The sequence below is a fragment of the Rhinopithecus roxellana genome, chromosome 17 (assembly GCF_007565055.1).
Source record: "Rhinopithecus roxellana isolate Shanxi Qingling chromosome 17, ASM756505v1, whole genome shotgun sequence".
NCBI classification, from domain to species: domain Eukaryota; kingdom Metazoa; phylum Chordata; class Mammalia; order Primates; family Cercopithecidae; genus Rhinopithecus; species Rhinopithecus roxellana.
This window is the reverse complement of record NC_044565.1, coordinates 67,712,161-67,726,201: the sequence shown is the minus strand read 5'-3', so window position 1 is coordinate 67,726,201 and position 14,041 is coordinate 67,712,161. Positions and strand designations below refer to the sequence as shown.

The following is a 14,041-nucleotide window of genomic DNA, read 5'->3' as shown; positions in this document are numbered from 1 at the left end:
CTACCCAATTCCCATTTTTTGGTAAGGTTTCAATGAGGTCTGTTAGGGGTACATCCTGCAGCTTTTTGGCTTAAAATGTACACTCCTTTGATGTGGTCTCTTTGGGGCCAATTGGGAGAAAGACAAATCAATAGTGCAACTCTTTTGATACCAGATATTGGCCCAAGTGTCTTTTTGAAATAAAGAACTGGTCCCTCCAAAAAACAAAAGAAAAAAGGCTTGATACAGGCAAAAGTAATACTACTTTAAAAATTTTGTCCAGGCGCGGTGGCTCACACCTGTAATTCCAACACTCTGGGAGGCTGAGGTGGGCAGATCACCTGAGGTGGGCAGATCACCTGAGGTCAGGAGTTTGAGACCAGCCTGGCCAACATGGTGAAACCCCATGTCTACTAAAAATACAAAAATTACCAGGGTGTGGTGACAGGCACCTGTAATCTCAGCTACACGGGAGGCTGAGCATGAGAATCTCTTGAACCCCGGAAACAAAGGTTGCAGTGAGCCGAGATTGCACCATTGCACCCCAGCCTGGGGGATAGAACGAGACTCTGTCTCAAAAACAAAAACAAATTTGCTTCCTGACTTTTCTCAGTTCTGCCCTTTTTGGTGTTGGATTTCTCCTTATGATTCGTACTGTGTCACTCCTCAGTCTGTCTTGTGTGTTGTTGCATTCTAATTCCAGATTTTTCCTTTGTGCTCACGCAATGACTGTGAATGTTTTAGGCCTTGCTTCCTAATACCACACAAGGGAAGAGAAAGGATCCCTTTCTGAGGATTCCCTGGAGAACAAGTCCCCCCCCCCGCCCCCCCACATACCCAAGTAAATAGCTCCGTAGATTTTTGGCCCTAAGTCATGTATCTGTTCTTTGGGGTGGAGAGTGGGGTGTGTGTGTGTGTGTGTGTGTGTGTGTGTGTGTGTGTGTGTGTAAAAGCTGATTAATTTAAACCAGTTTGGATTTACCCTTGGGATGGGCATGGGATTAAGTCCCTCTCAACCACATGATTGAAAGTGAGAAAAGTTTTGTTTCACAGGAAATTTTTAGGTACCATCTCCAAAGAAGAGGGAACAGATGCCAGGTAGTCAAACTACAGGGGACTATGGCATGACCTCATGTTTTTTCTACTAAACATAAATGGTACCTTTTAAATTATGATCTGTTTTTGCATTTTCTGTTTTCTTCCACCAACAGTCTATGAGGGTATTCATTTGGTGATTTTTTTCTCAGAAACATACTGCTTCAATAATAGTTGCTAAGAGTACATGTTAATATATTTTAAGTAAGTCTCCCATCGTTTTTTTTTTCCTGGAAATTTCTTGGCAATTTTTATGTATTTATTTGATACAGACTTTGGGATCCTGATTGGAATTACATTATATATATTTTTAACATGGAAATCCAAGTTAGATAAACATTGACTATGGAAATCAGCTTGGAAATGCTCAACAGTTTCTTCTGCAAAAGGCTTTTCTTTCCTTTGTTATTGTTCACCAGTGTTTTGGGGGGGATGAAAACCTCTGTAGTTTTCGATCCTGGACACTTTCACAGTACCAAAAGACAGTGGACTCATGTCCCAGCTCTCCCCAGCAAACTCTTTAGATAGACTAAGAATCCAACAGCCTCTTCTAGTAGGCTTATTTTTGGTTATTGAGTAGCATCAACAGATAACTGAGAGGGAAAAGAGCTGGAAATGGAGGGTAAACTGCCTTAAGCCTCAGGTATTATGAGAAATTTTTAAAAACCATTTAAGGATGCCACACATCTCCAGAGACTCTAGACCACTGTTTCCATTTCATTGCTTCCATATGAACTTTCTCTGTGTTTGCTTGCTACCTAATGTTTTTCTTACGTGAAGTATAATATTTTATCTAATGATTTTGTTATTTTCCTTAGATGTAGAAACATTATCTTTTAGTATTATAGCGCTATTTTAAAATATTTGGTTGGTGCAAAATTAATTGTGGTTTTGCACCAACCTAATACTACAGCTCTTAATCTTATGCTGATACTTGATTTTTAACAATATTTTTCCTACTGCTGTACTTTTGTGTTCTATATTTTAATACTGCTCTTATTCAAAAACTCTTATTTAAATATTATCCAACTGTTTTGGTTTTTTTTTTTTTAGATAGAGTCTCACTCTGTCCTCCAGGCTGTCCGGGCCAACTTCTTGGTCTTTTTGTAATTCCTGTTATATAAAAACTAAAGGTTAATTATCAGAGATAAACATTTTAATTAATTTTATGCTAGTCAATTTATAATTTGATATTTTATACTGAACTCTTTTTTTTTTTTTGAGACCAAGTCTCCTGTCACCCAAGCTGGAGTGCAGTGTTGTGATCTTGCCTCACTGCAACCTCTACCTCCCAGGTTTAAGTGATTCTCCTGCCTCAGCCTCCTAAGTAGTCAGGATTATAGACACGCACCACCACCCCTGGCTAATTTTTGTATTTTTAGTAGAGACAGGGTTTCGCCATGTTGGCCAGGCTGGTCTCGAACTCCTGGCCTCAGGTGGTCCGCCCGCCTCAGCCTCCCAAAGTGTTGGGATTACGGGCGTGAGCCATTGCACCTGGCCTATACTAACTCTTTAATGCATATGATTCCATTTGGTGTATGTCAGAAAGCATGCATCTAATTTATAGTTCTCTTTCCTCTTTCTTAATATGTGACTAATTATTTTAAACAAAAACCCAACATTGGGCTCAGTGGTGAAATATTGGTGCTGTTCTCTTAAGAAAGGCACAGGCCAGGCATGGTGCCTCACGCCTGTAATCCACTTACTTTGGGAAGCCAAGGTGGGAGGATGCTTGTGCCCAAGAGGTTGAGGCTGCAGTGAGCCACGTTCATGCCACTGTCCTCCATCCTGGGTGACAGAGTGAGACCCTGTCTCAAAAAAAAAAAAAAAAAAAAAAAGGCAGAGAGACAAATCAAGAATACCCATTTAATAATTTTTTATTGCTGTTTGTTTTGTTAGATAAGTACAAAAAGACAGGAAAATGAAATATGATTACAGTTAAGAAAATAATACATGTATATTTTTCTATAGATTATTATATACCTGAAATTCTAGTAAAGATGATACATATATATTAGAATTAATAAACATTTAACCAAGTTGCTACATATAAAATAAATATTCAGAAGCGTACTTAATACCTTTTTAAGTGATCTCATGATAGGTTTGAATACAAGAGACAATGGCAATGTGTTAGTTTCACAACTAAGATTCAGTCTGGTGCAGCAGTATGCAAGGGAATTAATACTGTTTGTTTGAATCTGTGTGTGTTTGTGTGTGTTCTTTTTTCTCATTTTACCTCTGGACATTTGTAAAGCTTGTGCTAAATAGAATGTTTACAAAATATGTTTGTAATACTTCTGTATTTTTCTTGACTTAAATGTTAGATACTGGATCAGCATTAAGGAATTACTATTTTGTAGATACATGGGAATGATTTTTACATCCATTTTCTCCATGGCAGCCGCTTTCTATATTGGTAGACTTTTTATAGTTTATAAGACATGTTTAAGTCAAAGGAGTATTGACTAATTAATTTTATCTTGAGTAAGTGTTACATAGGATATTCAGAGACAGAAGTTAATCGTTGCGTCCCTCATCACATTTCCTCTTTGTTTTGCAGTGGGACTTCTCCTCTTGCATGCCTGAATGCAATGCTTCACACAAACTCCAGAGGTGAAGAGGGCATCTTCTATAAGGTTCCAGGTAGAATGGGAGTATATACTTTGAAGGTAAATATTTTGTTGGGGAGTCATTTAAAAAGAAAAAACAGGAAGTGACCACATATAAATATTTGACTCATAGGGACAGAATTCTGTTATTGAAGAGCTTATTTTCAGAAAGAGGTAATATTTTGAAACCTGCACCCAGTACATTTTTTTAAAACTATAACTATAGGTAGATCAGAGAAGTAACTTTATTTTTTTTTATTGCTGATAATCTTATCTTGAAAGAATGAAATTAAAATGACTTCCGGCCAGGCGTGGTGGCTTATGCCTGTAATCCCAACACTTTGGGAGGCCGAGGTGGGCAGATTGCCTGAGCTCAGGAGTTTGCGACCAGCCTTGGCAATACAGTGACCCCCATCTCTACTAAAATATAAAAAATTAGCCAGGGCGTAGCGGCATGTGCCTGTAGTCCCAGCTACTTGGGAGGCTGAGGCAAGAGAATTGCTTGAAGCCAGGAGGCGGAGGTTGCAGTGAGCCAAGATCACGCCACTGCACTCCAGACTGGGCGATAGAGTGAGACTTTGTCTCAAAAAATAAAATTAGATAAAATTAAATGAATAAATAAATAAATAAATGACTTCCAGTGACCTTTTAAGGGGCCCCACAACATTTGTATAATAATTGTTTCTTTGGAGCATTCTTCCTAGATGCTTCACATTACATTCTCAGTTCATTCTCTACCACAATTCACAGTTGGGGTGAATACCATTTAATAATTTTTTATTGCTGTTTGTTTTGCTGTTTGTACAAAAATACAGGAAAAAGAAATGATTACAATTAGGAAAATAATACATGTATATTTTTCTATAGATTATTATATACCTGAAATTCTAGTAAAGATGATAAATATTCCTTTTTTATAATGGAGAGCCCCACAACATTTGTATAATAATTGTTTCTGTGGAGCATTCTGCCTAGATGCTTCACATTACATTCTCAGTTCATTCTCTACCACAATTCACAGTTGTGGTTATTACTCCTTTTTTTATAATGGGGAAAGTCAAAGTTCAGAATATTGGATTTTCTTGCCCAGTGTTGCCCATATTGTATCAGAACCAGTATAGGAACCCAGATCTGACTGAATTCCCAAGCCCATATTCTTTCTAACATAACAAGCTTGCTAATTTCTTTCTCTTTTTTTTTTGACAGTCTCACTCTGTTGCCCAGGCTGGAGTGCAGTGGCGCAGTCTCAGTTCACTACAACCTCTGCCTCCTGGGTTCAAGTGATTCTCCTGTCTCAGCCTCTCCAGAAGCTGGGATTACAGGTGCCCAGCTAATTTTTGTATTTTTAGTAGAGCTTGTGTTTCACCATATTGGCCAGGTTGGTCTCAAACTCCTGACCTCAGGTGATCCATCCGCCTCGGCCTCCCAAAGTTCTGGGATTATAGCCGTGAGCCACTGTGCCCGGCCTTCAGGCTTGCTAATTTCAAATTCCTGCACTGAGAAAGGACCTTTACTTATCAATAACTTTTCACTTACGAACTGTAAAATGAACTCAAATGAGTTTGAGTAAGACAATTTATTAGTTTATGTAACTGAAAATTCTAAGGAAACCCGGGCTGGATCCAGAAGCTCAGCTGGCATCATCAGGGTTTGGTGTCTCCACTTTCTTTTGGCTTCGTTCTCAGTCAGTCTCTCCTCATCATATATAACTTCACCCCCAACCTGCACTCTGCAAGCTGTAAATCTGAAAAGAGATAAGAACTAAAGCAGGAGCCTCTGACTTTATTCTGATTTGGCTTAATTGGTTTGGCTTTGCTCACATGAGTATAGCTGAATTATCATGCTTGTCAAAAGTATGTAGTCTTGTGATTGGCCAGTTGTAGATGTGGTTGAGATTAAGCTTGCTCAAGCCGGGTGAATTGAGGAGAGTGAGTTTTCCCCCAAAGGAAATTTATCAACTAAAGGGGAATGAATGTTTGGTATACAGTGACTGTGTCCATGTATATGTGTGTTACCTTTTTAGCTTTGAGCTGTAGTCATCACTATGTCCAATAGTTGTGTGGAGCCTAACATTAGAAAGATCTAACTTATTTACCTACCTACCTACCTGCTTCCTTTTTATATACTCTGTTGAACTTCGTAGGGTTACAGGGCTTTGCTCTCATATGGACCTTTCTGTATTTCTTTTTGGTTTGAGCTGTTCTAGACCTTCTATACTGTTTAAAAAATTTATTAAATGCCTATTCTATTGTAGAGATTGGGGAAAAAAAATACTAAAGTGTTTTCCCTATTCTCATACACCATTAAGTAGAATACTTCTAACACCAGATGTGTGGATGTTTCTCCTCACATACCAAGCAAGTCTCCAGCAGACATCAGCTGAATGTCCTTTAACAATTAGAGTTCCAGTCTGTGGCCCATTAGAAACCCGGCTGCACAGCTGGAGGTGATTGGTGGGCAAGCAAGCATGACTGCCTGAGTTCTGTCTCCTGTCAGATCAGTGGCAGCATTAGATTCTCATAGGAGTGCAAACCCTATTGTGAACTGCGTGTGTGAGGGATCTAGGTTGTGCACTCTATATGAGAATCTAATGCCTGATGATCTGAGGTGGAACAGTTTCATCTGAAATCATCCCTCACCCCCACTCCCTAACCCTTCTGTGAAAAAAAATTGTCTTCCACACCACCAGTCCCTGATGCAGAAAGGTTGGGGACTACTGCTCTAATTCACCTCCATTCTGATGCTATCTATCTATCTGTCTGGAGACAGTGTTAGATTCCACAGGTTGAGGGCTTGGTACCCTCCCATCCCCTTCAAATGCCAACTGTTGCAAGTCCCAGGTTGTGACCTGTACTTCTGACTGTCTGGTTATATAATTGGGGTTCTCTCCTTGGGTTTGATTAGTTTGCTAGAATTACCCACTGAACCCAGGAAAGTGCTTTACTTACATTTACCCATTTATTATAAGGATATGACAAAAGATACAGATAAATGGCCAGATGGATAAGATACTTAGTGTGAGGTTTGTAGGAAGGTACACAGAGCTTGTGTGCCCTCCCCGGGCTTGCCACCCTCCAGGAACCTCCATGTGATCAGCTAAATCATTCATTCATTCATTCATTCATTTTGAATTGGAGTCTCGCTCTGTTGCCCAGGCTGGATTGCAGTGGCGCAGTCTCAGCCCACTGCAAACTGTCTCCTGGGTTCAAGCAATTCTCCTGCCTCAGCCTCCAGAGTAGCTGAGATTATAGGTGCCTGCTACCTCACCTAGCTTATTTTTTTTATTTTTAGTAGAGACAGGGTTTTGCCATGTTGGCCAGGCTGATCTTGAACTCCTGACCTTAGGTGATCTGCCTGTCTTGGCCTCTCAAAGTGCTGGGATTGTAGGCATGAGCCACTGTACCCGGCCGTGATCAGCTAAATCTCAAAGCTCTCAGAACCCAATCCTTTGGGTTTTTGTGAAAGCTTCAGTACACATGACTGATTAAATTATTGGCCATTGGTGATCAGCTCCACCTTCAGCCTCCTCCCTCCGTGAGATTGGGGACTGAGTGAAAGTTCCAACCCTCTAGTCACATAGTTGGTTCCCCTGGAAACCAACCCCCATCCTGAGACTATGCAGTAGCTCACCAAGAGGAAGAAAAGATGCTTCTATCACCCAGGAAATTAGCTGTGTCAGATGCTCCTTTTACTCAGGAAATTGCAGAGGTCTTAGGAGCTCTGTGTCAGAAGCTGGGGTCAAGACCAAATATAAGAGCAGAAGATTCTACTAGTAGCACTATTGCTTAGGAAATTATAACAGCTAAAAAGAGCTCTAGGCCAGGAACTGTAGTCAGGAACCAAATATGTATTTCAGACTATATCACAATATTACCTCTATGCTGGACACTATAAAGGCTGTAAAGAGGGTTAAGCTGTGGCCCCTGATCTCTTGAAGTTCACATTATAGTTCCTAAAATAATTGCATGCTCTCAAAATGTTCTGTGTTTTTAAAAATAATGTGATAATATAGGAAATAAGAATTTTGAATAAAGGAATGTGGAAGTTTTTTGTTGTTGTTAACTTTTCAGATTTGAGCTGGACTTTGTCAGATAAGTAATAAGAAGGGCCTTCCAGGACATGGGAGTAGCTTAAGCAAGGGCACAGTTGGAAAGATTCAGAGTGGACTTGAAAGTAGAGTAAATTGGAGTGATTAGACCATAATTTTTGCGTGGGCTTAAGTGGTAAAGATTCCAGTGTGGTAAACGTTATGTAGGGATCAAACACTGGAGGCCTTTGAAAACCTGACTGAGCAGTTTGTGTATGGGTTGTGGGGTGGTAGATGTCACAGGTTTTTCAGGAGAAAAGCATAATAAAATCCAAGTTGAAGAGGATAACTAGTAGGATAGATTTAAGAGTGAAGCAGGAAAATTTGTCAGAAAGGTGGTTATGGTTGTTTGGAAGAAATACTCAGGGCCTGAATTAAGAGACTAGTAAAAGAGATGGAGACAAGGGACATTAGAGGAATAAATAAAATATATAGCATTTGGAGTGGGTAAAAGGGGCTGAAATGATTCTAGAATTTGGGGCATGAGCAATTGATCCTGTACGGATCACAAATTTTAAGAAAAGAAGATAATTATATTTATATTTCAGATACTTGTTGAACCTACAAGTCAAGATGTCTGGCTGACAACTAACTCTATAAAAGCTGTCCTGCATTTTGAAGGAAAGAATAGAAAAATATGGGGTGTGTATTTTAAGAAAGTGTGTATGACATGAGACACAGCTCAGAGAGAAATGGCACTAGAACATAAATAAAAAATAGCTAACTTAACTAGATCAAAATTTATAGTCTTGGCTATAATGTCATATGGGTGTCAGTTTTGTGTAGGAGGGTCACATTTTTTGTCTGTCAGAATTATTTTTTATCTGATTATTAAAGCAATGTGGGAAAATAAATTATTGGAGGAAAAAAGAACCGCTGATAGTTTTATAGCTTAGAAATAACATTCACAAGGCTAGGTGCAGTGGCGCATGCCCATAATCCCAGCACTTTGGGAGGCTAAGGCAAGAGGATTGCTTAAGCTCAGGAGTTCAAGCCCAGGACCAGCCTGGGGAACACAGTAGGACCCCGGATTTATAAATAATTTTAAAAATTAGCCGGGTATGGTGGCACACACCTGTAGTCCCAGCTCCTCCAGAGGCTGAGGTGGGAAGATTGCTTGAGCCTGGGAGGTCGAGGCTACAGTGAACTGTGATCGCACTACTGCACTACAGCCTGGGTGACAGAGTGAGACCCTATCTCCCAAAATAAAAATAAAAAAACCACAAACACTCATTAGTGTGTTTAGCCATACATGTGTATTTCTATATATTATGTAAACACATAGTAGCTAATATTTTTTGACCTCTTATGTTGGGCACGATTCTAAGCATTTTACATTTATTAGCTCATTTAACTTGAGCTAATTGAAGAATGAACTTTTAAGGTAGGTACTATTATCCCCACCTTGTAGATGGGGAAACTGAAGCATGAAAGGTTAAGATTTTAACCGAGGCTGTACAATTAGGAGAGGGTAAAGCCAGGAAATCTTGTTTTCTAGTCTTTGGTCTTGGAACTATCTTGTTATATCTCTCACATACTAAGCTGACATAGTTGTCCTTTCTGATTAGCATTCTTTCTAGGTACAGAAACCAAAGAGTTTCATATGATTTGTTAAATGATTTCTTTTTTTCTGTCAGGAAGGACCTTCATTTAAAAAAAAAAAAAAGATTTCTTTTTTATTTAATTCTTGCTACTTACTAACCAATATTCAGGAACCAATTAGATTCAAATAATGCACTATCCCTTATGTCTAGACTCTTATTCTGTAATTGAATTCAGAGTACATAATGGTACTTAACATACACACATGGATATACATATATTTAATGAAGTTATTTTATTTAGTTTTTTGAGACAGGATCTCACTCTGTCACCCATGTTGGAGTGCCGTAGTGAGATCACAGCTCACTGCAGCCTCAAACTCCCTGGGTTCAGATGATCCTCCCAACTCAGCCTCCCAAGTAGCTGGGACCACAGGTGCATGCCACTGTACCTGGCTAATTTTTGTATTTTTTTTTTTGTAGAGATGGGGTTTCACCATGTTGCCCAGGTTGGTCTCGAACTCCTGGGCTTAGTCCTCCCACCTTGGCCTCCCAAGTAGCTGGGACTATAGGAGTGTGCCACTATGCCCAGCTAATTTTTTTTTTTTTTTTTTTTTTTTTTTTTTTGCGTTTTTTTTGTAGAGACGGGTTTCACCATGCTGCCCAGGCTGGTCTTGAACTCCTGGTCTCAAACATTCTTCCTGCCTTAGCCACCCAAAATGTTAGCATTACAGGCGTAAGCCACCACGCCCAGCCAATAAAATGATGTAGTTTTTAAAATCTAGCGTATTTAATCATTTACCTGGACTCATATCTACCCAATTTTTGTCTAATTTAAGCCTGTGTTGTGCCTGCATGTGAATGTTTTATATGATTTTTATCTGTGGATGTAGTTGGAAACATTAGCTTATTTGCCTCAAAGAGATGATGACAGGAATTCAGAAAATATTGTTGGTTCTACTACTGAATCCTATAGTAACAAAAATTAATGCAATTAAGTTGCAACATTGCATATCAGAAGTTTAATTTCTGTTTGCTGAAATGGTAATGATTAATCCTAATTGGATGCCTACATTTTCAGAAAGATGTGCCGGATGGGGTCAAAGAGCTATCAGAAGGTTCAGAAGAAAGCAGTGATGGTCAGTCAGATTCCCAGAGTTCTGAGAACAGCAGCAGCAGCAGTGATGGTGGCAGCAACAAGGAGGGAAAAAAAAGCAGGTGGAAAAGGAAAGGTAAATCCACCTGATCCTTCAATAAAGTACTAAATGCTGTAGGACAAATGCCCTTGTTAGTAGTTCCTCTTTTCCCAGACCCCAGGTCAGTCCGTCACTTTCCCTTACCCTCTATAACAGTCCTGTCAAGGAGAGTTTTCTGCAGTGATGGAGATGTTTATATCTTTACTGTCCAGCACAACACAGTAGCCACTAGCTACATGGGCCTATTGAACACTTGAAATATGGTTATTATGACCAAGGAGTTTAATTATAATGCTTTATTTTTTAGAGCTGTTTCAGGTTCACAACAAAATTGAGAGGAAGGTACAGAGATTTCCCATGTACCCCTTCCCCGCCACATGCACAGCCTTCCCCACTAGCCACATTCTCCACCAGAGTGCTATATTTGTTACAGTTGATTAACCTACATTGGCATATCATCACCCAGAGTCCATAGTTACATTAGAATTTACTCTTGGGAGAGTACGTCCTATGGCTTTGAACAAATGTATAATGATGTGTATTCACCATTATAGTATCAAACAGAATAGTTTCATTGCCCTAAAATCTGTGCTCTAGCTCTTCATCCCTTCCTGCCTCCTAAGCCCTGACAACCACTGACTTTTTTTTTGAGACAGAATTCCACTTTTGTGGCCCTGGCTGGAGTACAATGGCGCGATCTCAACTCATTGCAGCCCCTGCCTCCTGGGTTCAAGCGATTATCCTGTCTCAGCCTCCTGAGTAGCTGGGATTACAGGAGCCTGCCACCATGCCCAGCTAATTTTGTATTTTTAGTAGAGATGGGGTTTCACCATGTTGGTCAGGCTGGTCTCGTACTCCTGACCTCAGGTGATCTACCCACCTCAGCTTCTCAAAATGCTGGGATTACAGGCTTGAGCTACTGTGCCTGGCCTGATAACCAGTGACTTTTTACTGTTTCCATAGTTTCATCTTTCCCAAAATGTCGTCTAGTTGGAACCTTTTCAGATTGGCTTTCCTCTGGTAATATGCATTTAAGGTTCCTTTGTCTTCATGGCTTGATAAGTCATTTATTTCTCTTTTGTTTGAACTTTTAAGTTCAGGGGTGTACAAGTGCAGATTTGTAACCTGGGTAAACTTGTGCCATGGGTGTTTGTTATGCAGACTATTTCATCACCCAAGAATTAAGCCTAGTACCCACTAGTTATTTTTCCTGATTCTCTTCCTCCTCTCCCTCCTCTTCCACACCATCCTCTGAAAGGCCCCAGTGTGTGTTGTTCCCTTCTGTGTGTCCTGTATTCTCATCATTTAGCTCCCACTTGTAAGTGAGAACATGCGATATTTTGGTTTTCTTTTCTGGTATTCATTTGCAATAGGTCATTTCTTTCCATTGTCTGGGTGTGCCACAGTTTGTTTATCCATTCATCTACTGAAGGATATCTTGGTTGCTTCCAAGTTTTGGCAATTATGAATAAAACTGCTTTAAACATCTATGTGCAGATTTTGTATGTGCGTAAGTTTTTAGCACCTTTGGGTAAATACCAAAGAGTGTGGTTGCTGGATCATATGTTTAAGAATATGTTTAGTTTTATAGAAACTTCCAAACCATCTACCAAAGTGACTGTACCATTTTGCATTTGCACCAGCAGTGGATGAGAGTTCCTGTCGCTTCATGTCCTCATTAGCGTTTAGTGTGGTTATTGTTGTGGATTTTGGCCTTTCTGATAGGTGTGTAATAGTATCTCGTTGTTTAAATTTGCATTTCCCTGATGACATATGTTGTGGGGCACCTTTTCATTTGCTTGTTTGCCATCTACATATCTTCCTCGATGAGATGTCTCACCAGGGCTTTGGCTTACTTTAAAATCACGTTGTGTGTTTTCTTATTGTTGAGCTTTAAGAGTTCTTTGTATATTTTGAGTAACAATCCTTTATCATATGTCTTTTGCAAATATTTTCTGTGTCTTGTCTTTTTTTTTTTTTTTTTTTTTTTGAGACATAGTCTCACACTGTCGCCCAGGCTGGAGTGCAGTGGCGTGATCTCGGCTCACTGCAACCTCCGCCTCCCAGGTTCAAAGGATTCTCCTGCCTCAGCCTCCCGAGTAGCTGGGATTACAGGCGTCTGCCACCCTGTCCAGCTCATTTTTGTATTTTTAGTAGAGACGGGGTTTCACCATTTTGGCTAGGCTGGTCTTGAACTCCTGACCTCTTGATCCACCCACCTTGGCCTCCCAAAGTGCTGGGATTACAGGTGTGAGCCACCACGCCCGGCCAGCCCACTGCCCCTGGCCTGTCTTGTCTTTTTATTTTCTTGGCATTTTCTTTCACAGATCAGAAATTTTTAATGAAGTCTAGTGTATCAATTTTTTTCTTTTGTGAGCTGTGTCTTTGGTCTTGTATCTGAAAGTCATAAAACCCCTAGATTTTCTTCTGTTATGTTATGTTCTAGGAGTTTTAGAAATTTTCATTTTTATTTAGGACTGAGATCCATTTTAATTTTTTGTGTAGGGTATGAGACCTGTATCTGGATTTCCTTTCTTGTTTACATGTGGAATTCTTGTTAGGAATTTAATTTTGATTTTATTTTAACTTTAAATAGCCACATGAGGATAGTGGCTACCACACCAGACAACATTCTAGGTTTTACCTGGATTTGTTCTTAAGGTCTTAAGTCATTCATAGCCTTTTTAGGATGCTTTTATTTTACTTGCCTAAACTTTGAGCACTTAATGCACTAACAACCCTCCTTAGGAAAAGAATGCTTTTCATTTCTACTAACAAACACTGAATTTAGTCTGCTGGTCTTTGCTCTCACTCCATTTGGTGTCTACTTCATAGCTCACCCAAAAATCTTTCTTTAAGGAATAATGTCTGTTGCTGCAGCTTCCCTGGAATGGATTTTCCAGTTAAGGATATGAACTATTACCTAATACTGCTAATTATTCTGTAGCTTTTTGTCAGAGTCTATTCAAAGAGGGCAAACCTTTTTTATCCCAATATTTATATGTTATATTTATATATTATATATTTATATATTATAGTTATGTTCCAGAGCAAAACAGACATTCGAGATTTTTTTCTAACTTGAATATCCTCTTAGATTTGAGTGATGCTAGGTGAGTTGTCTTTGGAGCTAGAAGCTTAGGTTATGTTGGAATGCTAGACTCATTCATTTAAGTCCCTTCAGAATGGTTACTATGCCTATATGAGAAAAATAGTTCTGATTCACTGCCATCCCTCTGGTAATGTTTTTGCTACTTCTGGAGAGAATTGAGATAATTGATGTCCTCATCTGTTCTCTCTGCTATAGCTACTACGTACATAATTTTAGAGAACTTTGTAATCAGAGAATCTTATCTTTAAGTTGATAACCACTTAGAGAGCTACCCAGACCTCAATTGTTAGGAATAAATGGAATGAAAGCAAGACAAAGAGGGCGCTTCTGACTAGTATTGTTGATGTGTGGTTTTAAAGTAATCCCTGTCAGTAGTGAAAGGAGGTGTAGCCTAGGGCCTTCCTTTCCTTGGGGTCCAC

At 39.5% G+C, this 14,041-nt stretch overlaps 1 protein-coding gene across 3 annotated transcripts in view; it reads left to right on the top strand.

The window, feature by feature from the left end:
• The window catches only part of ASXL2 (ASXL transcriptional regulator 2), a 162,833-nt gene that overhangs the window by 79,034 nt on the left and 69,758 nt on the right, over positions 1-14,041 (top strand). For 2 of the 3 annotated variants that reach the window (XM_010383018.2, XM_030921037.1), the window contains 2 exons: positions 3,638-3,746; positions 10,396-10,546. In XM_010383018.2, the coding sequence (XP_010381320.2) occupies positions 3,638-3,746; positions 10,396-10,546 (260 nt within the window). Of the gene's footprint in view, positions 1-3,637; positions 3,747-10,395; positions 10,547-14,041 lie in introns of those variants that run through there. The other variant, XM_030921039.1, reaches the window with a different exon arrangement.